The sequence below is a fragment of the Manacus candei genome, unplaced genomic scaffold (genome assembly GCF_025592945.1).
Source record: "Manacus candei isolate 608988 ecotype Guabito, Panama unplaced genomic scaffold, ASM2559294v1 h1tg000160l, whole genome shotgun sequence".
Classification (NCBI taxonomy): domain Eukaryota; kingdom Metazoa; phylum Chordata; class Aves; order Passeriformes; family Pipridae; genus Manacus; species Manacus candei.
The window spans coordinates 636817-663618 of NW_026138208.1; the positions used below are offsets into that span (position 1 = coordinate 636817).

The following is a 26802-nucleotide window of genomic DNA, read 5'->3' on the forward strand; positions in this document are numbered from 1 at the left end:
TTTTTCTGAAATTCATAAACACAGAGATTTTTAAATGTGGTGTTCCCACCCGCCCCCGATATACAAGAAGCCTTCCTTTGAGGGCTTTAGGGACATAAATATCAGCAGAAACCTGAATCTTCTCTTCATAATGTACAATATTTCTCAGCTGATATACAAAAGCATGCATAGATTATTACCATGCGAGAGTAAGATACAGGTAAAGTGATAAATCTTCTTAAATCATTATCATAGAATCATAGAATCAGTTGGGTTGGAAGGGACCTCTGAGATCATCAAGACCAACCCTTGATCCAACACCACCGTGGTTACCAGACCATGACACTAAGTGCCACATCCAGTCTCATCTTAGAAACTTCCAGGGATGGAGGGCACTTTGCTGGGCAGCCCATTCCAATGTCTGATTACCCTCTCTGTAAAGAATTTCTTCCTAATATCTAACCTAAACCTCCCCTGGCAGACCTTAAGACCCTGCCCTCTTGTCTTACTTGATGCCTTAGAGTCTTTTTGATTTTTTCTAATTTTTCTAAGTTTTATAAGTAGTTTGGTAGCAAATGTAGGTTTTAGAAGCAGCAGCTTTATTCCCTTACGCTTACCCTTACCCTTAGCACAGTAGCTACATACATTCCTCAACCCTCTCACCCCAATTCCCCATATCAATTCTCCCAAATTCCATTAGAATATTTACACTTCTCTTCAAGATAGGCCTCTTCTGTTTAAGAACACTTGTACTCTGGCCTAAACCACAAGATACAGTCAAGAACTGGGTGACTGTCTGCCCTTTGTTCTCCAAGGAAGATAAAAATGACGAAGTAAAAGACCTCAGATCTAATTCCCAAGGGGTGGATCGAGGGTGGATCGGGGCAAAAGCCAGGGGGTGGAAAAACTTGGGATTGGAAGGACAGTATTATAAATTGTAACACCTAAGACAGAGAAGGTACACATGCATCTTGTAACCCTATTGCCCTAGAGGCATCATTAAATCCTTTTTTTTATCTTATCTCCAAAAATTAAGTTGCCTCAGAGTTTTTTTTTCCTGAGTTTTCTTTTAGGCATCATACTGATAGCTGCCTGGGAGAAGAGACCAACACCCACCTGGCTGCATCATGTCTGAGTTAAAGCTGCCCTGGATCGGGGTGTAACTTTTTCTGAAATATGAATATTGCTAGAGGGAACTTCTAACTCTGAGCTGCCTTAGAAAGACTGTTCAAGTTTTGTTTCAATATTTAATGAGTTCTCTATGATATTTCAAAAGGATGAGTAGAAAGAGACCATTACAGAAGTAGTCTTTTATGGGTGACATGAAAGGGATATGGATAGTTAAATTAACAGTTAATCAGGGCTTCTAAGAGAACTTGACTAATGCATTTATCATTAACTTTACAAACATGTTCTTGCAAATCAAGAAGGTTTTTTTTCTTTTGTCTTTTAAAATAGGATTTTAGCATATTTTTTTCATTCATCAAAGCAAAAGGTTCATGATACTTGTTGAGGACCCTTATACTGTGAAAAGAGGAGCTAGTACTTGATTCCTTTGTTTTTCTGTGAGGAATCTTCCTATGATTGTCTTTTTATTATCACGCAATTTAAAAAATACTTTCTAGCAGCTAAAAAAAATAAATAATTTTATCTTCCTAGATAGAATCTAGGACTGCAACTGGAGTTACAGAGAAGTGACAGCACAGAAGTAGTGAATGCAGGAATAAATCATCTCTTAATGGATTTTATATACTAGCTAAAAGCAGATTCTGGATCTTTTCCAGATCAGACACCAATAGCTCAGATAACTAGCTGAGATGAAAAGGGGTTTTGTCAGACCAGGTTTGAAAAAAAAAACCCACTAGAAGTCCTTCAAAACCTGCCACATGATGAAAACAGACTTCTGATACTTCTAATCCCATTACTAATTTACAAAGCAGAGACAAATCCATACTCTTGAAGTGCATTTGAAGAAGGTTTTCTGATGCATTGCTAAGTGTCTGGGAGATTGATTGTGTGCTTTTTATTTTGAAGGATGCAATTTCCCCACCTTTTTATGTGGGTGCATAAAATTTCTAATAGTGTTTCCCTTTAGAAAGGGAAAAGGCACGCTTTGTTTTCAAATAAAAAACTCAGTCAGATTTAAAAATAACCCAAAATTATTTGTCTTATTCTTTTGAATACTATACAAAAATATAAAATAATTAACATATAAAAATGCATGCAACTGCACTTTTGAATAAATTTATGTGAACTAGTTCTTTAAAAAGAACACCAACAAGTTTGACTTGTGCAGTGAATAGAATTTTAAATCTCTGATTATCATTAATTTATGTAGTTCTACAGAAGTTCATGGTGTTTCAGTAAAATGCATTATGAAAATGTATTCAAGGAATGGTATCGGGGAATGATTAGAATAGAAAATTGTAAAAGTTAAATATTTCCAATCTGAGTAGCTATGACATACAAATTCAAAATCCAGCATAGGAGGTAAATTCTCCATAAGTTTTATTTTCTCTATAGAAGATATATAGATATGTATTTAGGAAAGAGCCAGACAAATCATTAGACAATTTCTCATAAAGCATTTTGCACCACAGAAAATTTCCCTGCCATTGTCATAAGGAGTAAGTGAATCTTGAGCCTCTCAGAGCCTTGTGTTAAATTAGCCTGAAGGGATCTACATGTGCTTTGAGTAGGAAAAAAAAGGATGTCTCCCATTTTTCAAGATTAAATAAATCAAAAGTTAATGAAAACATGTTATCTTCTACATCAAGAATCTACACTGGTTTAGGAATTAAGCAAGCAAACAAAAAACCCCCACCCCTTCAGCCTCCACCCTCATTTTCTAACTTTATATGAACAAATTCTGCTCTAATTTCGAGCTGGATCTGACAACGGCTGATTACCAGCACAAAGAAGTTAAGGTTTATATGATGCCTTTATTGTCTGCGATTTATTTTCTCTCTGTTTCTGCTACAATCACAATCCTGTTACTGTATCTTTTAGCCTCCTGTTTCCCTGACGGTGATGCTCAGTTCCAGTATTCCAGTGCTGAACAAAATGTGAAAAGAATTTCTCAGAGACCAGAGGAAAAAAACTATGTGAACTAGAGAATTTCCTTGTTGGGTTATATGCAAACAATATGTATAATATAATAAAATATTATATAATAATTACATTATCATATAGCATATAACAGAAAATAATATATTTTATAATATTAAATGGAAGCGATATACGCTGCGTTATTTTTCTTATATTTCTTAGAATTTCAGATCCAGTTCTTTTATATTTATATATATTTATGCACTGTGTACTTTATCACACTGAGCATTTTCCAAGATGCTCTAGGAAGTTACCAGACTCTGAAGAATAATCCCATTTTGACACTGCCCTCCCCCTTTCTCAGCTTCTACAGAATACTATCACTCCATAGGGAAAGAATAGCAGAAAATACCTTAAAATGAATATTGTAAATGACAGAAAAAACTATTTTATCATATCTAAAATGAAGGAACAAAGTTTTGCTAAACAAAACTATTCATAAAGCAGAGATGAGATTAAGGTGTACTAGAAAATCATAAGGAAACAGATCTGTTTTCTTACCATCTCCAGAGAGTACATGTTCCCTGCATATGAGGGAAAAGAAAAAGAGAGGAAAAACAAAGCAAAACAAAACAAATCAAAAAAAGGACAGAAGTACACTCTTCAACAATAATAACTGTTTTTATATTCCCAGTAAGTGTGGTCCATAGTTTGGATAAAAAGCCTGTTATTGGAGTCAAACAGCTTTTAGCTGCTGGAGTGTATAACTCATTCTGAACACACCAGGCTGCTTCAAAGAGGGTGAAATGCTAACTTCTATATCAGTAATTTGCAGTAATAGAAAGCTGTTACTAAATCAATGTCTCTACTGGAAAATAAATGTTTCCATTTCACCTTTCACTTAAGCCAGTGGCAAGAGGCTATTATCCTGTGACTTCCTATTAGACCAGCACGGCCTCAGACATCCATTTACAGCACACACTGTCTAAAAGACTAGACACTCTTTTCTAGGCTTGTCTTCAAAAAAAACCAACAAGCAAACAACAAAACAAACTAACAAACAAAAAACAAACAAAAAACGGTGCAAAGAGATCTTTTGCTGGCGATCAAGACTTTTACCACAGTCAGCTTTGCAATCTGTCAGTCTGATACTCCTGACATCACTCAATATCCAAGTTGCTGAAGACAACCTGCATTACCAAAATTCTTAAACAAGTAATTAATTCCCAAATTACAAGCATTTAATCTAAGAACAGATGCTGCCTAATGTCAGATAACTTTTTTATTTCATGGTGGGCTTTTACAAGATAAGAGACAATCACTATTATTTTAAAAATAAACAAAAGATGGGCAGTGACTCCTCAATATCATGGAGACTGTTCAGGGCAGACGTGATTGAGATTCACATTTCTCAAGGACTACTAAAGAGAGTTAAGTCTAAAAAAATCAGAAAAATAATACCAATAAACTGGGAAAAACTTTCCCACTTCTAAGATCAACCATTAATCTTTCCAATTTTTTGCCTTTTTCAAAAACCAGAACACAGAGAACAAGCTAAAATCATCACAAGTAGTGAGATACATAGAGTGGATAAGAGGGGAAAATGCATTACGGTAGATGAAATAATAAATATGCCACAAACAGGCACTTTTATGTACAACTATATCAAATACCTTGCCTTTAAGTTAATAATTACAAGAATTTTTTTTTGAAGTTATTATCTAAAGAAAAAAAGCATGACAGATCCCAGCAAAAACAAGGGCTCCTATTCATTAAACTTGACAACATTGTAAAAGCAAAGTGATATATATCATACCCATTTCCACTGGCAAACACATTTGCTCAAGTATCTGGACTGAGTCTATTTCATCATCAAACATTATACCATTTTTTCTGCATGTGAAAAAAAAAATATTTATCATTTCAGATACAACCCCTATGATTAAAATCAAGTCAACAACCATCAATATTTGTTGACCTAACAATAAATATTGCATGTATCCAGTCTATATGTCAAAACATGGTTTTGACATTACGTTAAGATTTGCAAAGCAGAAAGATTTTCCTGGTTAGATAATGTAAATTTCTCATGCTGGTGAGAACTGCACTAAACGAAATTTAAAGTCAATAAAGAAATAATTAAATAGGGACACTGCGTACCTCTCAGCTAATTTCTTCTAAATACAGAGCAGGCATCCTTCAATGAAATCTCATTTATTCACTCTCCACACTATTATATTCAATTGCAACAAATGGATTCTCCAGAACAAAATTCCTTCTCACATATAATTTGTGAACAGGAAATCACTCAATTTCCCTATTATTTTACTAGCACAATGCATCTAAAATTTAACTGCAATGTGTTAATTTAACACTATTTTAGTAGTTTTAGCTTTATTTTTCATATATTCCAAACTACTAATGTGACTATCTTACAGTTCTTAGTATATTGAATATTCATAAGAAAAATAGATAACATGTATAAATAATATAAAAATATTAGCATCCCTTTTTCATTACTTAGATGCTTCAGGTGAAACACTGGCTTCAACAAGCTAAAGGGAGTTTGAGCTAATTAATAATTTCACTGTATCTACATCTTTAGGTTTCCTTAAAAAATCAGACTTAGTGTTATATCCAGGTTGAGGACATGTTAAGATACACTATTACCTTGACCTGCAATTACTGTTGAACAAAATGCCATCAAAATGCAATTCCAGATCAAGCCACATACTGTGTAAGAAGGCAAGCCTCACATCACCTGCTTAGAAAACTGAAAACTCAGTAAAGATACACTAAAAGTCTTGCAAGATATGCAACAACCTGAGAGATTTAGTGTGACACAGTGACAAAATAATATTTGTAGATGAGACAAAATAAGATTTGCAGGATTGTAGTTTTGCGCAGCTTGTTTTATCTGGCCTACTTGGTGTCTGTAAACATACTATTCTAAAATGTGTAGGTAATACAAATTTTAATGAAAGCTATTGTTTAAGTACTGACATTAACTCTATTTGCTAGATAATAAAAAAAATATTCACTAATTTGTATAAAAATCTAGTGGCACCTTATAACTATCAATGATAGATATCATAACCTTCCAATGCATTGATGATGTTATTCCAGAACTTAGTCGTCGCAAAGTGATGCAAGACTGTCACAGGCAGTACCACAGACAGTATTTCACAGACAACACAATCCTCTTAGAGGTCATATTTCAGTTTTACAGTATTGGAAATATCAGTCATGGGGACCACTGCACTGTATCTCTTGGGTCTGATTCATTGTTAAGTCATTTCTACATTAAATGTGTATCATACTGATATTGCCATATCAGTGTTGGAACACCTTCACTAAGAGAAGTAGAAGGTAAAACCTTAGTTCCTTTGAACTACAGAAAGTAAAACTGAGTCATAAATAGACATGTTTAGATTAGAAATTAGAAAAAAAGATTTGTTACCATGAGGGTAGCGAGGTACTGGGACAGGTTGCCCAGAGAATCTGTGGATGCCCCTTCCTTGGAGGGCAGACTGAATGGAGCTCTGGACAATTTGGTCAAGAGAAAGGTGTCCCTGCTCATGGTAGGCTGTTTGCAACTAGATGTTCCTTAAGGAAACTGAGGGAAGACCTCATTGCAGTTACAACTTCCTTGTGAGGGGAAGAGGAGGGGTAGACACTGATCTCTCTCTGTGGTGACCAGTGACAGGACCTGAGGGAATGAGGGACAGGCCTGAAGTTGTGTCAAAGGAGGTTTAGTTTGGATGTTAGAAAAATGTCCTTCACCCAGAGGGATGTTGGGCACTGGAACAGGCTCCCCAGGGCAGTGGTCACAGCACCGAGCCTGACAGAGTTCAAGAAGTACTTGGATGATTCTCTCACACATGATATGACTCTTGGGGATGGTCCTTTGCAGGGCCAGGAGTTGGACTCTACGATCCTTGTGGGTCCCTTCCAACTCAGCAGATTCTGTGATTTTATGATTCCATGATGTTCTTACTGGCAAACTAAAAATGAAACCAACAGTATTTGATATTCAGTATACCGTTCAGGGAATTGAGCACTCATATTTGGATTCAACTAAATGACACTGAAGGAATGTACAAAGTAGTTATTTGGTATGTCCAGGCTGACTGTGCAGAAACTTCAATCAGATACATAGTAAAGTGTTGACTCTTGAGATTTTTCTTTCAAATAAAGCAAAATAACAGCCCAAACAACTAAGCCTCTTCTCATCCCCAGAAGAAAAATTACTAGGAAATACTAAATCAACATCTCCTGGCACCCCCCCAGCTCAATAAGCCCCTATGCTATGCCTTCTTACATCTTTATTTTTTCTTTGTCTTTGCCAACCTCTATGGATTTTTTTTTTTTAATTTATTTTGAACTGTGTTGTCAGCTTGTTTTGGAAGATTTTCTAATTTAAGATTTCATTATCGCCTTTTCCTCAGCTCTGAACAGTCTGTCACTTGCCATACTCATCATGCTGAGCTACCCAAGTTTGCTTTTGATTTTCAGCTGCCAACTGAAAAAGCGGGCTTTTTCCCGCCTTTCTCACTCTTTTCCTAGTCAGCAACTATGTATTGTTTTTCAACAACATAAAGTAAGGTGCTGACCTGAATGGGCCTGAGTGATTTCGAATACTACTGAAAATAAATGGATAGCAAGAACACAGAACCTTTCATGGGAATAGGCCAAAAATTTAAAAACAGCTTACTATGAAATTCTCCTACTGAATGAACAGTTATAGAGATAATTGTTTCAAAGAATGGTGTGTCTAACTGTAAAAGCTAAAATCATTTAAATAAACAACTTGAAAGTTGACTTGCAATGAGATGTGTGACCATGTTCATTAGAAATCACTAATATTATCATGTTGATTAATGGAAAAGTCCTAGTCTCATTTTACAACACATGCTTAGGCTAATTGTTTTTGCTGAAAAATTGAGCCTTTACTTGAAGGAGATCTGGCAGGCAGGGGCTGGCTCCAATAGCAAGGGCAGGTAACGGTCTCAATGAAATGTCCTGTCTGAACTTAACAAGTCCTGTTCAGAAACAGATACTTTAAGCACAAAAGCATTTTAACACATACATGGCTTATCCTATGTCATTCAACTAACCCAGAATTCAGTGTAAATCCATGTCAACATGCCCACAAGGTAATGTTGAGGGATTTGTCCCCGTACATTTTTTTCCATTTCAAATTATTCTAATAAGATAAAGCTGATGAATATTTATATAGAAAAAGGCAGAAATTAATATTCTTTTAAAATTGTTGATATCTATTTTAAAAAACCTATATCCAGTTTAATAACCTAAATCTGAAAGAAAAGGTACAAAGCAAGAGGGGATTCCAGGGGGAATTTGAAGATGACAGGATGCCAAGGCTGAAAGATGTCTATTATCTTATGCAGAAGTAAGACAAAAGTTACTTATTTATGAAATAGTACCCAACAGGGATATGAAAAATTGATAGAGATACAGTTTGAGAAAATAGAAAAATCCTAAATGTGATAAAGCAAGATAGAGGACAGACAGCTGAAGATAAGCACATGTTTGCTGAACTAGAGGATCAGAAGAACAAGCTGTGAATAGGATGAACAAAGTTAAAAATCCCATGCTTGTGAGAAAAAAGCAGAGGAGCATATTGACTCCAGAAGGAAAAAGAGATCTCAGGAATCCAGAATTCTCAGTATGGCATAATAAAGATAATCATAAACTACATACAAAAGGAAAACAAACAAACAAATAAACAAAACAGAAAATGAAGGCTTAGAGCAGAAGAGAGGAAAAAGGCAGACAAGAGTCCAGAACTCATGACAAATGAGAAGAAACAGATATAAAATGGAAAGGAGAAGACAAAGTTGTCTTCTAAAAGAAAAAGACAGGAGCACTTCAGATTTGTATGAAGAATAAAAGAAAAAAAACCAGATATGATGGTGGCCTTCTTAGTACAATGGAAGACAAGATCTAATCCAAAGAACTGAAGTTTGCATCATGTACCATTTAGAAAATATCCATATTTCAGGTTTAAAAGGGAGTGTACTGGCATCTGGTTTTACAACTGCACATCAGTTTCTCAATGGTAACTGGCATGCACTTCACCTGCAGTAAAGGAGAATTAATTTTTATCTTCCTCATCATCAAAAAGAAAGGAAAAAGTGTGAGAGATCATGAATATAAATGTTTATTTTATGGATCAGTTCTGTGATCTTGAATTTTAGGATTTTCTGTTTATGAAAGACAGACATTGGAAGTAAACCAAATAATTTCACAAAGAGTCAGACACCATTTTCAAATCAATGCCCGTACAACTGTAAGAGAGAAAAATATCTAAAGCTGAGCTTCATAAAAATCAAGAGGGAAAGTAGGCAAGTACAGACTAAACGATGGAGAGACTGCAGGGAGGGCAAGATGGAAAACCAATAAAACCAATGTGTTATTATTGATGGAAATAGTAATCTGGAAGGAACTAGTGTCAGACAGAGAAATAACCACAGCTAATTTGGCATAAAACAACTTCTGACACAGAGAAGCAACTGAGATGTACACTATACAAGACCATTAAAACATAGTAATCTTACATGAATTTTAAATTATTTCATGACAGACATTTAAAGGATGCACAGAGAAGATAACATAATTTGTGCTCAAATGGACATTTGAGAATAGTATGAATTTTAAGTAATTCAATAGCGTTATTTAAATATCTTTATACATATGTATTTATATATCCACATATGCAGATGAAACATATAGAGATGCCTATATTCAAACTACACCGTCAAAACTTCACAAAATACAACCCCAATAATGGGAGAAAAATCTATGATTTATATATTGCCAGAGAAACACCTTATTACTAAAGTGCACATTATTCCTTCTTAATAGCTAAGAATGGAAATGAACTCACATGGCAGAAAGAATGAAGTGGACCAATCAAATCAGTGAGTCCATAGTAATAAATAAAGAAATAGTAGTCATGCCCTTAAATTACATTCCATATGTTGTTACAACCTTTAAAGACTGCAAATTTTGGACATATCCACAAAAAGCCATTCTCTAAGGATATTCAAATCCACTTATGACTAAGTAATATTGTTCCCAGTCTTGCATTACCTATCTTCCTCACTTCAAAACTAAAACTGATCATATCATTTGTGAAGGTGATACTACTTTAAAAATAGTAATATTAACCACAATGCTGGATAATATGATAATGTGCACGCTGAAATTATAGTAGAGAAGATATATTCCAATCCATTAATCTACTGCTGATTTACAGGCAGTTTCTTGGTAAGCAACCCATATAATTTTATCAATAGGGATATTTCCAACAACACTCAGATTTATTTCCTACCTTTTTAATATATCATCTATCATGGTTAGTATTTTTCAGAATAAAATACTTTGAATCTTAATTTTTATCTCCTGCACATCTATAATTTAACAACTTTATTTCCCTTTGTTCTGAAAGAATCAAATGAATGAAATATTTTTAGAGTATAGCTTTATAAGGATTCATCATGTAAGTCTCATAAAGTGCAATAACCCAGGGATATAATTTTTAACCAGTAGAGGTTAAAAAAATCATAACTCATAGCTAGGCTGCCATCAGTGGAGTAAAACTCACAGCCATGGTACCACAGGCTGGAAATACAAGACATTCTGAAATATGAGGGCTAATTTTTCAGTAATGGGTTTTACAGAAAACAAATTTATTTTTTTTTTAAATATTGCACAGATGAAAACTAGATTTCTTTCTGGGGGAAATGTTTCAGAACTCTGTTGATAATAAATATATTAAACCTTTTAGATATTAAACCCAGGACAAAACAACAAGACCCTTCTAAAAATTTCATGAGCGGAGAGATGGTTCCATTCAAAATATTTCACATCACCAGAGTGAAAAAAATTGACAGTCTGCAAATATTTTATTTCAATTCCCCATAATCTGTGTGGGTTGAGTAAAGAATAAACAAACTCATTCTAATACATTATTTTTGTGTGTACAGAAGCTATCTATGTATGCATCGAGGCACTTGTTCTTGGCAATACATGTGGGTTATTTTATGCGGTTTATATTATATTACTGGGTTTAAATCATCTTGCCTTCTTCTTTGAGGGTTTGCACAAGTTTGTTCTATGCACGTGCACTTTCAGCCCAGTCAACACCATCAGATGCCACAGGAGTGCAGAGGTGGAGGCAGAAGTTGCCTGCACGACCACATGTGCTCTTCTACAGCTTTACACAGGGTCACAGAGGGTGTCAGCTGCACAGCTCAGAGCAGAACTGGCAGCTTGTGTGAGAACAGAGAAAGAAGAAAATAGGGGTAGGTCATAGTTCCTCTTCACTCCTCCATTCCTTTCTCTGTCCCTACTCTATATCTCAACACATTGTATTGAAAATAACAACTGAGGACAAAACAAGGGAACCTTGTTTAAGAGGAGAAAAAAAAAATTGTCAGACTCTCAGGGTAACCAAGGAATATTCCAAATCTCTCATACTTCCATTTAAACTAGGTTTTAAGGTCCTTTAGACAGAACATAATTTATGTTTTCTCCATTAAGGGCTTCACATAAATTGGTATTTTCTTGTCAGATATTATTTGCTTCAAGCAATTTAGCACTTTTTTTCTAGTAGTCAACTTAATTCATCATATCTATTTGTTTGACATACTGAAACACACCTAAACATTTATTTTCATTCTGAGCTTGCAAATAAAACAACTATTTCTTCCTACACTCCCTCATAGATATTGGGAAAGAGTTTTGAAGGAGTAATTATAGAAAAATTCCTGTGAATCCCGAATCAAAGACTTTTATGTGCTGTGGAATTACACTTGCTGAATGTCACTGGAATTACACTTGCAGCTTCCTTATGAATCTTCCTTACTGTAGAGCAGTAAACAGCAAACCCTCATATCAGCAGAGGCTTTTAGGGGAGGCAGCTGATCAAAGGATTGAGGTGACATTTCCCCTTCCTTGAGGACCAATAGAAAGTTTGGACAACGTATGTACCCTGCATCAACCTATTTTGCAAAGCTAGCCCAGGTTTATGACACGAAGAATCTCCTTGCAGCAGTTTCCACATAGGGAGAATTGCACACACCAGAATCAATCACTCCCTCAAGATGGTCATTAAAATTGCCTTATATTTTAATATGTCAAATAATAAAGATCTACTGATATTCAGTGCTCTGTTTAGCAGTCTGTATTGCAAAAATACGAAGGCCACCATTAGCTATTTTTAACCATTGCCAATCTTACTGCAGAGTCAACTTTTCCCTCTTGTTACAAGAGGATTCAGGACTAATTGCTATTCCAAGTTGTGCATAAGAGAGAAAATACTGCAAAAGGAATGGAAAGGGATCTGAAGAGCAGCAGCAAACATCTGGTCTCCAAGATAGATTTTGGCAGTATGCACAGCTTAAACATTTATTACTCAGTCAAGCAACCTAACAGACACTGGAATCCCAGGACCTGCTATAGAGTCCAAGACAATTCTGGCACAGCAGAATGGTCAAGATGATTGATGATCAAGAAATCTGTAGTGAGAGGCTGAATGATAATGACAGTCAGCATTCAATTTACCAGAAAAGTATTTTCACACTTTTTTTTTTTTTTTTACAAACTATACAAATTAATGTTATACAGTTTGAGAAAATAAAATAAATAGGATCACAAATACATTTTTGGCATCTTTCTGTCTAAACCCCAGAGTTCTGAAAATCAAAGAGACTGAAGGTCTCTTCATTGTATGGTATTCTATTTTGTTGAAGTCACACCACAATGACCAATTTAACCAGGTATGACAAGTTTGCCTTCTGGTGAGTTTCACAACTCACCATGATATTAAAAATGTTAAACAAGTAGGAGATAGCACCCTTTGAGTATTTAAGAAGACTGTATAACGTCAGAGATCCATGTAGATGAACTTCTGGTTACAAGAAGAGGAATGACATAATATAGAAAGTTTGGTAGTTGATGGTCCACAAGGGGATCAGTGTGAAAAAAGCCCACAAGCTTTGATTAGGGCCATGCCTAAGGCCCGTGGTGTTTTATTGAAAACCCAAACTCAATATTTTTTAGGTTTGCTTCTTTTTTAAAAAGAACATGAACAACAACAACAAGAAAATAAATTAAACATTTCCTAGACTTAATGAAATAGAAAAAATAATTCTTGATATATTTTATTGCATTTAAAAAGAAATGTGTTAACATAATAAAATATTACTTAGTTTTGTGGTTTTCAGGGGGAATTCTGTGCCAGTACAGCATCCTGACTGTAGTTATTTTTTAGCAATATATGGAGGTTTTGTCATTAAATATATCTTTAAATATTTATTTAATAAAGGTAAAGTAGAGTACAAAGAAGATTGTAAAGATATCAATTAGAAGATAAACTTCTGCAGCTCAGAAACAGGAACCTAGAAGATCAGGAGACAGAACTATTCAGTGCATTTCTCTAGTGAAATTTAGATGGTACCCATGAAGTTTGGTATTTTCTTTAGGAGTGATTAAAACTGAATCAGAGAAAAGTAGGATGTCTCTGCATGGGCACAGACATGCTGTGTTAATATGCTTACACCATAAAAGAAAGTTGGCAACAGAAATGAAAATATTTTTTTTCTGCCAAAATTAGATCTATAGTAAAATAAAACATTTTACAAGTAAAAATAACAACTGGGAACAGAAGATATGAAGAAAACCTCTTTACAACAAATCATAAAGTAAAACCTATAATTTCTTGTCATCCTAGTAACAAATGGTTCTATGGGATAAAAGGAATCACCAAGATAAAGAAAAGATTCCCATCATGGATTATTAGTGAATTGTGACTGTTCACTCAACTTAGTATTTCATTTCCCCAGGTTAAATGATCAGAATAGATGTAAAATATTTAAATATTTAAAATATTTTACAGATCTAAGCTGCAGAAGTACTTTTAACTGTTAGCATAGAGAAAACTTTTTAACACAAAATAACAGATGGAAGTGTAAAAATTAATGTCTCTTACTTTCGATTTGAGGTAAGTAACAAAGCTTAGTAAAACTCAGAAATTAGCCCAAATATTTTAGGAATTAATTATTATGTTATATAACTTTCCCCTAGTGTTTCTAAATAAGAACTTAGCTTTCAAAAAGGTTAAAAAAATTAATTAATATTCCAGGAAACATGTTGAGTGTTAGGTGTCAAGAATCTCATAAAGCTGTCTTTCAGTCAGCTCCCACACTAATACATACCAAATAACAAATAAAAAGTCATATTGATTTTAGATAGTTTACCCTTGATTAATTTCAAATAAACATCTTTCAGTTCAGAAGCACAATATTTCAAAAGACTCACTACCAGTAGAAATGTGTGTTTAGACAACTGCATCTCTATGAAAAGCTATGGCATTTAGGTTCTAAATTTACTTCTGAAAATAAAAATTCTGCTTTTTTATTTTGCAGAAACATTTGAAAATTCTATTCAAACATTTTAAGGTAAGACAATGCAAGTCTGGAAGAGTATCTGGAATTATAACAGAAGTATGTTTTATTTCAGTTTTGCCACTATTTCTTTTCCCATTAAGAACGTTATGTCACATTTAACTGTCAGTTAGTCTTGGATAAACTTCTCAGGCCAAAATGTATTCTCAAATACTCAGCTTGAGAATATTTTTTTTTTACCATTTTTGTGATGCATCATTATTAGGTCGATTGCTTTAAATCTACATTGATAATTCCTTACTACAGCAGTATCTTCAAAATAGCCTGTACCTAATCAATTTAGTCTTTCAAGGAGGAAAAAATTAACCTTGTCTACTGAGTAGTCTTTCCTTATCCTACCTTATTATCTAAATTTTGATAACTTTAAACAGGAGTCATGGTCAGCCTGACATCAGGTGACTATGCTAAACCATCCATCCAATTAAACCAATGTAATCTGAGTACCAAAATATAAGTATCTCCTTATGATGAAGGATACTATTCAAGTTGTTTGGTCTTCTGGACAAAGAAAACAAACTTGTTCATCAATTTAGAAAAGCTATTTCTTCTTTCTGCTCATTTAAATAAGAATTTAGTTCGAGAAGCTCTAGCAAGCTACTTGGGGGAAAAAAAGCCCAAACAACACTATAATTGTCAGAACATAAAAAGCAATACTGACCCTAGAGTTCTTTACTTAAGCTTCTGCATCAGTATTTTGCTTCCAGGTTAAATATTGAACCAACCAGGCAGTACTTAGGGACTTAGCTTCAACTAACATTTACTTTATAGTTACCCCAAGCCATAGTGTTTGGTATTTAAAAGAGGCTGACACTAAAAATTCATTTAAAGGTCCACTTCACTCACTTCATGTTTTCACAAATAACTCACTGATTAAAATGACGGAGAACACAAAAAAATATTAAAAGAAAGTAATCTCACGTGCCGTCTGCATGAGACATAAATAATGCTATTTCCAAATTTAAAGGTGTGAACACACAATATCAGAGATTTGAAACAATCATTTTTCAATCTCAGCTGTATTAAACCTGAGCTATTCATTTATGCCTTATAAGAAACCAGGAGAAAAATAGTTTTGAATAGCTTCAGTTTCTCAACTATAACAAAAAATATCGTTAATCTTAAAATATGTTGAGTCAAATAATTTAAGTAATAAAAGTGTCTTGCCTGTCTGTAACTGTTATTTAAACTAAAAATGAAAACAAAAACAAAACAACAACAACAAAAAAAACCCCAGAAGTTTTATTGCTTCTTTAGTAATTTAAGGAATGCTGATGTAGCACACCAAAATATATACACGCTTTATCAATATCTTGATTCTTGAATAAATCTTATTTATTATCACACATAAGACCTTCCATGAGTAAATGATAATGTACTTTTTCCTAGTTTATTCGAATTGGGTATTTTTTTGATGAGGAATATTGTCACTCTCATGGTTTCATTTCCCAGCATTTCTAAGGGCTTTTTTTTCACAGAACCATAGAACCATAGGATAGCCTGGGTCGGAAGGGACCTTAAAGATCATCTAGTTCCAACCACCCCTGCCATGGGCAGGATCACCTTTCACAAGACCACTATTCCTGAAGAATATTTCTTCTTGTCAAGCTAATAGTCCGAGATACCCAAGATAAGAAAAAACTGCCCAAAATTTTAAAAATCCCAGTCGAAGAGATAGTATTCCAGTCAAGATAAAAATCACTATAACATCAAACCTGAATTTTTCAAGTCTTTCCTAAAAGTTTTGATTGCCTGCCAGTGTTAAGTACTACTATATCAAAATACTTTATCAATAACCGATTTATATATACGTGATGCACTACTGAAAAGGCAAAATTTATGTTCACTGCCAAACTTGCTATCAAATAATATATATAATAAACACAAGATTTTAAGCAGTAGAAAAATTTTGACTGCCATGAGAATATGAAAAAACAGCATGTATATTTGATGATTATTAAGGTATATGAACCATCAATTAATTGTAACTTTATTTATGACTGGTTTAATGTGTTCTGAGCAGGGAAAGCCCTTTTTTCTTGCTGGTAGCTGTTCAAACATATTCAAAATGATGTTGTCATGTTCACGACACATTACTTTTAACCTGACACTTTAATCAGCTCTTGAATGATAATCAAGTAGTGACATATGGAAGCGATATTTCTGATTTTAAGGAACTAAAGCAGGAATAACTACACAGAGAAAAGCAAAACTTGTTTGTGTGCTCTGCCTAACACCTTCCCTAAAATCTACACCAGTACAGACATACAACTAGAGCAAGATGGAGCATTATGAATCTCAGACAGCAAGGGCATGTGGTGGTATCCACTGGGAAGATTAACCTCACTTGCCTTGTGCAGGGATTTCCTCTTACTCCTGGTCTGAAGTTCCTATATTCTGCCTAGGGATAAGCATAGTACAGTTTTAAAGAGGATTTAGAAATAGGACTTCTGCTATTGCTAATAGGAGATGCATGACTAATTCCCAGAGCATGTGGTAGAAAGACGACCTGAGGGTCTGTTCTGTTTTCAGCTGCAGATTGATTTTATTTCAGAACCTAAATGAAACTCTTGAAAATCCTGAATTAAAAGCCTGATTTGGGTCTATTTTATTCAGATTGACCTCCCCTGTGGTGAGACTGCAATCCTCAGAAACAGGGAAATAAATTAACTTCCTAGACTTTCCCCTGTCTCTGCGTAGGTTTTGGCACCAAACCCAGGGAAGGAAAAAAACCCAAACAACCAACTTTCATAATATTTCTTTCTGCAATCAAAAAAGTCACAAAGTAATAACTGGGATGCAGCAAATAGATATTTTGTAATGATATATCATATATTTCTATGGTGAAATAAAAGGTACTACTTCACAAGAAATTCATCACCGTATTTCAAAATAAGCAAATTATTATACATGTAGGAAGCCAAAGAATATTATTCTATAGTACATATTAGTTTTCAAGTTTAAATGGGTGGTGCACCATTACAGAATTACTAGCCAAACCGTTTTCCCATTTTCAAAAATCTAAGTGGATGGGAATTTGTTATTCATATTTTAAAAAATCATACATAATCATAAATAATAACTGCAAGAAAAATGAAACTTAAATAGGAAAGAAAGACTTAATAGATAACATATTGATGATCTCAAAGGTCTTTTCCAACCTTAGTAATTCTATGATTCTATGATTAAGAGTCAGTGAATCTCAAATTCCCAGCTTCATACAGAAAAAAATTAATTAACGTGACAAAGTGTGATTGACAGGTCCAAATGAAAATTCAGACTGGATGTGGCTCTAACAGTAATTGTCCCTCTCCCCTAGAGACAACAACCTGCTACTGTAAGAGGCAAGAGAAGTGAAAACCAATCTGAAGGAAGAATAAGCAAGTCAAATATTCAGTCATTGAAAACTATTCTGTGAGATCCAAAGAGCAATTCTTTGTTTCTCTTGGCATCCTACAAAACATACATAATAAAGGACAAAAAAATAAATCTGCTTCCCAAGGTGTAATTCAGTAAAAAAAAAAATTGGCTTCCAAGCAATAAAAGTTGTAAACTGTGTCTCATCCACTGTTTCTAAGAAGGATTTCTTGTCATACCTGTGTTGTAAATGCTCCCTAGCACACTGTGATGTAGACAAGGAATTGCAGATACTATTTTCAAAGTGTACAATTGTTCCCTAGTATAGTGGACACTGAAACCTCTATCAGGGAATGACAGGTTAGCTCCTGTGAACAGGAAGAAAAATGAAAACAGTGTTCTAGATATGTTATCAGTCTTTCCAGGGTTATAAAAATTGCTTGTAGATTATACTGTAAAAAGATAAAAACATAATTCTACATTGCTTAATGACTACATTCCAACTGCTCACTGTGTTCTGATGACACATGGACTTTGCAACTATAAAATAAAACCTGGTGATCATTTCGTGTTTGTTGGGAGGAAATCTGTGATTTTGAGGTATTCTCATGCTGTTATGTCACGAAAATTCCATCTGTAACTGAAGGTTACCCAGCCACACAAGAAGTTGATTTTTCTGACATAGAATTACAGTCTTCCTGGTAATTTTCTAGGCTTTCACATCTCTGGTAATAAATATAAAAGCCAGATCCAAAGAATCATGAACCATACATGTTGCACATGCAGTTGCCTCTCTCCAGAAATGTACATTTCTGTCTGTTATTTTCATTTTATTAGATACTAAAGTTGTACCTTTCCTATGGAAGTCATAATCTGTCTTCATTTTTAGGTTGATGGGATGTACAGTAACATTATCTAGCATGCATTTTTAAGGGATAGAAGTGTCTTTAGGAGTACCACCTAAGATCTTAAATTCAATGTAACAACAAAACATTTTACATACTGTTATGATGACAATCTTATATCAAAGGTCACATGGCGTTTATAGATATCCCAATAATGCAAGACAAGGTTTTATAACATCTCATAACAGTGAAGTCTCAATTCTCTTCAAACAAAAGCAAAGGAAACGTCCTGTTGGTTCTCTGTAATCCTGCATTTTTGGTGCACTTTAGCACTTATTAAAGCCAGAATCCCAGAATAATCCTCTAGGTCTGTCAGTCAAGCACACCATGTAAGAGTACGAGTTACGATGATTCTTTCCCCCATCATACTGACATTTCCATTTTCATCCCTGTGTCATTTATGGAAGCTGCATGCAACTGTGGCCATGAATTTTAAAAAGCTCAGGGTCACACTAGGGTCTCTTTCCTCTTGATGAGACTTTGAAAGAGGAAAAAGATCGCATACCAGAAATTAGGACCCTAAATTGAAAAAAAAAAATCAAAACTTAAAAATGTATGGATCCTATTTAATTTTCCTTTCCCCTTTTTAAAAACATGCAACCACTTTGAATGCTGAAATGTCTTCTTATTATATGAAGATTTTTGCTTGATGATGAACACAGGACAAGGAACTTATTTACATCTTGAAAGATAAATACTTCATTTTGAAATACAACTAATGAATCCTCAGCAGAATATGCATTTTTTTCCATAGTTTAGAAAGACTTTTTGCAAATTCTCTGCTAAAGTCTGTTACTGCAATTCTAGAAATGCACTGCATGCAGTATTGGTACTACTATCTCACACAGTTATGTTATTTACCTGAATGGTATCTGATTTTTGGGATACTCAAAAATATTTTCAGAACTCACCTCTGCCTGAGGCCAAACAGCATGTAAATAAGAGCTGTCAAGAATTGTTTATTTTAAATGAGAACAGTATAGAGAATGAATGGATCAGAAAGTTAGAATATTTAAGAGTTTCATTTCATCTCATCTCCAGTTCCATTTGTGAAACTCAGATCCAATCCCAATGGATCTCTTTAACTGTGGCTCCTACTAATTCATAAAATGAATTGTATGTCTAATAGAGCACATCTCTGAAGTATTAGTGAAAGAAGTAAAAGTGACAGTAACCACAATCCTGCACTAAAAATGGCGGTAAAAATTTAGTTTGGAGGTTATTTGTTTTAAGAACGGGACCCAACTAATGAGCTTAGTATTAAAATGTAAGATCACTTTGTTAACATGCTACTTACAGCCTTCATAAATATCTGTTGGTATGTGGACTGCTGCATGTTGGTAAGACGTTTGCCGTCGGAAAACAGGATCATCTTCAAATACCGGTCTGATTCTCTGGCTGCCAGATTCAGTGTCATTCTTTTCAGGCTTTTTAAAGAAAGACATGTAAAGGGCAAAATATTACAATATTGCTAAAAACAATTCCATTCACATTTACCTCTTTTTACCTAAATGATTCATAGCCTTTATTTCATCGCTAACATTTTGTATTTGTGTATAAACACAATCAGTTGCTCCAGGTTCAGGAATATTTTTGTATAGTTTTAATTTTGAGTTATGCAGTGAAAGTCAGTGAAATGAAGACACACAAAAGAAAAGTAAGAGCCTAACACCTTACATGTCTAATTTTTTCATAAGCACATGTAATTTTTACAACTATAATGCAAGGCAAGTACATTACCTTTTATTATGTTTAATATTTTGTACTGAATCTTAAATATGAACACTGTATCTTATTTTTTTCCTTCTGCAGATTATACAGTAAATCACAAACCTAAAAATGATACCACTCATATACGTTTCATAAATGGATTTTTGAGAAACTGTGGTGTAAATTCAGACAAAGAAAAGAAATTAAGCCTTCTTAGAACTTCTGACTGAATCAGGATTTGTTCACTGGTCTATTCTAACAATGAAATCTCATGTACTGGCTATATCTGACTGGGTGGAAGTGTCCCCAAATGCTCAGGTGCTCACCATGACCTCTCTGTCTTAGGTTCCCATCCTCTCTTACCTGTCTGCACCCTGATACATATTTCTTGATTCCTTCCAATTGATTCAGTCAATTTGGACTAGTTCTTAAAAATTTTGAAAAGCAGAGATTTTCCTAACTCATTAGAAGAATTACATGGACTGTGGAACCAAGGAGGTAGAGAAGGCCCAGGAGGAGGTGGCAATATCTTCACCTGTCTCAGCTGCAGCTGGGACAGGAGGCCTCACGACATGAGTCGACTGCCACTTAAAGCAATAACAAATCAACCATGATACTGAATGGTGACTCAGGCCAGCAATTGTAGGCAATTATAAGGATATTTTTAATACTATAGAGTCATCAGTTTCTGAAAATGTGTTATGCTTGATAAATAGTGCTGACAATGAAGCACCTGCTGGTCAGTCAGGTATATGTGTGCTGAAGATGTTCTGCTTATTATTATACCCTATCAAAGTATAGGCAGCTAAATTTTAACTTACCCACAAAGTCATCTAATGAACTGCCTATGTTTTCTCATCTGCTTCATCACAGGCTTAGAGACAAATGGTTTACTAAATATAGATTCAAATGTTGCCTAAAGTAAGCAGCAGTCTCAGATTGGTTTCAAGGAAGTGGTTTCCTTTGGAAACACAAAGGGCAGAACTCATTTAACCAGAGACATCCACTGTGTTCAACAACATAGCAGTGTTGTGTTCATCATCCCAGGCTGCCTTCTTAGGCAAGGAAGAGAAACGGTCATGTTTAGAGTACAATTCATCTCATCTTAATTAGATTCCTATTTTCCCATGACATAAATCATGCTTTAGAAGTGTCTCCTACTTTTGACTGATTGTAAATGTAGCCATAGGGAAAATCACCCAGATGCAGAAGTCTGCAATACAGCTGTCTAGAATCAGGTGAGATGGATCTCACAACACAAGTTTATTAAGTTTTGGTAGAAAAGAAGGTGGGTACTAATTCTGACTACTTTTATGCAGCACGGCTGCTATATTTTACACTAAGTTCACCTTGTTATTTAGTACCTAACCCCACTCTGGGGGTGGGCAAGAGATTGGGAGGGGTCATAGCCAGGACAGCTGACCCAAGCTGACTAAAATGATATTCCACAGCTAAGGATGTTGTGCTCAGCAATATAAGCTAAGAGAAAGGAGGAGGGAAGGTAGGCATTTATCATTAAGGTTCCACTTCCCAGGAAGTGTCTGGACATCACATGTTGATGGGAAGTAAGGAATAGATCTTTTTGTTTTCTATTGCTTCAATGTGTAGCCTTTGCTTTTCTTTATTAAATTGTCTTTATCTTGATCCACGAGCCTTTAGTGGTCTTATTTTCTCCCCTTTGTGCTGCTGGGGTGGGGGTGTGATAGAGAAGAATGTGATAGAGGACTTCGTGGGCAACTGGTAACTGGTCCAGGTCAATCTCCCACAACCATTACACCTTACTCTGAACTGTGCAAACTGGAGTAAGGATTGGTACAATTTATGCATTATATGATTTGAAATAGATGCATTCTGATAGCTTCAGACAATGTAATTTGGGTCAATTTTTACACAGAGTTTATTGTTGTTGTTGTTACTCATTTGTTTAGGGGTTTTTTGGGGGGGCAGGGATTTGTTTGGGGTAATGGTGGTGGGGTCTTTTGGGTTTTGGGGTTTTTTTGTGGGAAGAGGGTTGGGTTGGTTTTGCTTTAGTTGTTACTGTTGTTGTTGTTTTCCTCTATATTATCAGTCCATGACTTTTTCTTCCCTCAGAACTGGAATGCTAAACATTAAGCAAATTCTGGAGTCTTCTTCACAAATTATCTTTCAGCTTCACGCTGCTCAAAGTAATGAGTTTGTCTAGTTCTACAAATGCTATCTCAACAATCAATCATTCATGTGACAAAATTTCCCTCCTGCCTGAGAGTAATTTGATTTAAAAAAAAAAAATCCTAACTATTATTTCTGAAATTACACAACTACAAACTCAGTGCTTTCACAGATAAATTCAGAAAAGAATTAAGAACCATCAGGGCACATCATTACAATAAAACACCAGAATGAGTGAACGTCAAAAGATTTCTTTCAACTAATTTTCCACAAGATATATTTGGGAGGGAAAGGGTATGGTGAAGAAAAAGAGGGTAAACATAATTATAGCATATCCTGAGTTGGAAGGGACTAGATAGGATCATCAGAGTTCAACTCCTGGTCCTGTATAAGACAGTCCCAAGAATCACATCATGTGTCATATGGTCCATCCTAGCAGGTCTTGCACAGAAGTTTTCATATTACAATACATTTAGATTTTTGCTTGAAATTCCTGAAGCATCTGAACACAAAAGGATCATGTTTCTTCTTTTTGATATCTCAATTTCATTCCAATTAAGAAATACAACCTTTCAGTCTCTCCATTCACTCATATGCTATGAAAGAAGATTCAAGTCTCCTGCCAAAATTTGATTAAACTTTGCTGAAAATTAAAGGGTTTAGTTAATAGACTTGAATGCCTTAAACTTTCAAACATAAAATCTGCTTCTCGTATCTCTAACAGCACACATGCCCAGGTGCCCCTAAAAAAGACTGTGATAAAGACCCGGTCTGTTATTCTTCATATCAATATTCCATGATACCAAAAAACCTCATTAATCTAAAAATTATTCTCAATTTATTAATGCAGGGCAATGGATCTATATCTACATAAACAAATGTAGAAGCTTTCCTAGTCTTCTTGTTGACTTTTCCTGGGAGTATTTTGTGATGTACAGCTCTCATATCGAAACAAGGCATCAATCTGTCCTAAAACCCAAAGACATCAAATGACAAAATTCTTTTAAAATTACATAGTTTCCCTTACATAGGAGCATTTTGTTCTATTAAATCTAAAGCTCTTGACTACTTCTGCACACAACAGATAAGTATCAGAAGCATTTTATGTAAATTATTGTTGAACTCACTTGGGCCAGTACCTACTGACCAGCACTACCAATGATGTGCCAGGCCTTACACATCAAATTTATAGTGCATCCTTCTATAGAAAGTCAATCTATATAGTTTTCATTTGTCAAACTTACGAATTTCAAGTAGCTTACATTTAAATTAGGAAAAAAAATAAGGAATGGTTAAAAAGAAAACCCTCAATATTATTAATTATTTTAGCCTGGCATTTTTATTAAAAGCCTGACAGACTGTGGTGTCAGTTGGTACAGTTTAAATACCAAGTTAAACTTTGTTTTCAGGAAAGTAGCAAAGTAAATATTTTGAAGGAAAGTGATCCAGCATGTGAATACAATTAAAATCCAACTCCAACCAATTTCTCTCCCAAGTCAGGAGCTGAAATGCAATCAATACTGGCACAGGAAAATCCCATGGGAGATAGTGGCTGAAGATTAATTTTCTATCTATTCAAACCTGGCCTTCCCTTATTGCATTACATTGTTACCTACCACTGACAGTCAGCAAAATAACTCACTCATTTCTCTGCAATGAATTTCCAGACCAATTTCTCTCTCCCTTGAGAGACAGATAAAATCCATTTCTCTTTTCAGTTCACGTGCCATTTCAAGACTTTTTTTTTTTTTTTAACAAATAAAATATTTTTTTCATATGTCTACCATTCATCCTCAGAATAAAAGGAAATTGATATAGCAGCAAAAATTCGGATAAAGTGAGTTTTCCTGTAGCCGTTCTTTGTGATCTTTTCTAAATCACTTTTGGCATGATCTGCAATAAACTGGGGGCTGCCTTCCGTGTTTTTTTTTTATAAGCCAAATACATAACAGAAATAATGCAACTTCTTTCTCAAGGGCTTTGTGAACATAAATTAATGTATATACATGAGATAACTGGGAGCTTTATGCCAAGAAGTATCACTGAAAGATGTGTCTAGAAAAGTAAATATCCATTAAAACAAAATCAAACCAGGTCATTTCAAGAAACTATGACATAGTTTAGCTGCCTATTTCATTGCAGCAGGACATATCCTGATAACTTTTTGCAGCATTCAGCTACTTTCCATCATCACAGCTATGAGAAGATGAGAAGATTTTGTATCTCTACTTATAAATTTTCATTTAGTTGAAAAATACCGGTTACTGTGGAAATCAGAAGGTTTGTCTGCAAATATAAAACTTTTTTTTTTTCTTGCAGCTGTTAAAAACTGAAGATCAGAAAGCTGATGTTAATTTAAAAAAAATCATGAATGAAACACGGAAAAACCCACAAGCAAACTGAAGCAATCTTCAGTTGTTTTCTGAAGACAGACTCTTTTCAGGAACAGTGTAGAGTTGATCAAAGCATCAGAACAGATTTAGCATCATGACAAAAGAATAATCTTTCAATTCCTGAATAGAAATCCATCCAGAAACAATGATACCTGCCTGCTTTCATACTTATGTAAAATAGGAACTAATTGGTTGGTACTATTTTCCATTGCCTTAGTATCCAGGGTCTGTCCCTACCATTGCCATTTTAGAGAACAAATGTGGAGATGAAATTATAATTGTTGTGGTTTTATAGACATCAAAATTTTTGCTCTGTGATTCCTTTCTGTCTTACCTTGAAATGAATAAAAAAAAAAACTAACCTATTTTTCATCTTTAGGTTTCTACCTGGTTTTTATTTCCTAATATCTGTTGAAATAAAGAAAATAAGCATAGAATTTCGTCTTCCTCTTTTTTTTTTCTTTTTTCTGTTTTACTCAATTTTGCTGTTTTGTTGGGGTTTTTTTCCTCCCTGAGGAAAGTAATGCTGTAGAACTACATACCCAGCACCTCCACAACTGCTTGTGGCCCGATTACAGAGAGAGTAAAATGAGATGTTGCTTGAAGCACACAGCTCAGCAACACGCCTGCAGCAAACAAAGAATGGGAACACTTCTTCTAAGGATGAGATAGAGGGGAGTTAATTTTGAAGAGGCAGCTAGAACACATTTCTAATAGCCACAGCACTTTCACATCATTTTACGTAATGTAATGAGTGCATTGCCTTCTGATAACATTTTTTTATTTCCTTTTCAATAGCTGTGACTTTCCAGCTGTGGGAAAACTGCTGAGTGTGTTTCTGTGGTTGTGACAGAACTGCAAACAGTTTATTTTATTTTCATTGGTGTGTCAGTGGGGGGCTGCGGTCTCCACTCAGCTACTTGAAGATTTTAAGTAAAAGTGGCATCCTTCTGTTTACTCTTAGGGACAAAACTCAAGTAAAAGAGTTACAAATAAAATAAGAAAACAGTTGGCTCAGAACTGAAATATTCTTACTTTATTCTTACTTTATACAATAAGGAGGTGTTAAACATAAGAATATGAACATATGCATGTTCACATGCATAAGAATAAACATGTATAAACATAAGAATATATATATGAATATATGTAGGGTCTGGTTAGATTCAGAAAGGAAAGTAGTAGGGAAACAGTTTTATATTTGCATACATCAGTATGTTATGCTCAAGGGCCATTATCTTTAATGTAGATGCAAGATGCTTTCAGTGCTTTAAGTGTTTCAATATGCTTCTAATGCATCAATTGGTTAATGTATGTCAGTAAGAAAATGAATGGAACTCTGGATTGAATAGTTATATTTTAAAAAATTAAAAAAAACTTTTACAGGTCATTTTATTTTCAGTGTTCTGCCAACTGAGTAATTTCAGTATGTATCAAGTATAGAGAAAAAATAATTTAAAAGTATTTATTTGCTTCTTAAGCTATTTTTTGAATGCAACAATCTTTGGGTAATAATTTCTATACAGCTACTTACAGGCTTGTCTACTATATACAAAACAATATGATATTTTATGGATGGTTCAAAACCATTTGGGGAGGTTATGCATTCATTTATCTGACTTTATGGTTCACACCTTCTGATCAGAACTTTTAGATACACATAAAATTATTATAAGTCTCAAACATAATAATGTTTTCTTTTTATTTGTATCCCAACCTATTCACAAAATTCATTGCATCATGACTTTGGTTTCATGAATAAATGAATCCTTG

At 34.5% G+C, this 26802-nt stretch overlaps 1 protein-coding gene across 3 annotated transcripts in view; it reads right to left on the reverse strand.

Moving 5' to 3' along the window:
- CACNA2D1 (calcium voltage-gated channel auxiliary subunit alpha2delta 1) overlaps positions 1-26802 on the reverse strand; it is a 330506-nt gene that overhangs the window by 145178 nt on the left and 158526 nt on the right. For all 3 annotated transcript variants that reach the window (XM_051772865.1, XM_051772864.1, XM_051772863.1), the window contains exon 5: positions 20076-20205. In XM_051772865.1, the coding sequence (XP_051628825.1) occupies positions 20076-20205 (130 nt within the window). The remainder of the gene's footprint in view (positions 1-20075; positions 20206-26802) is intronic.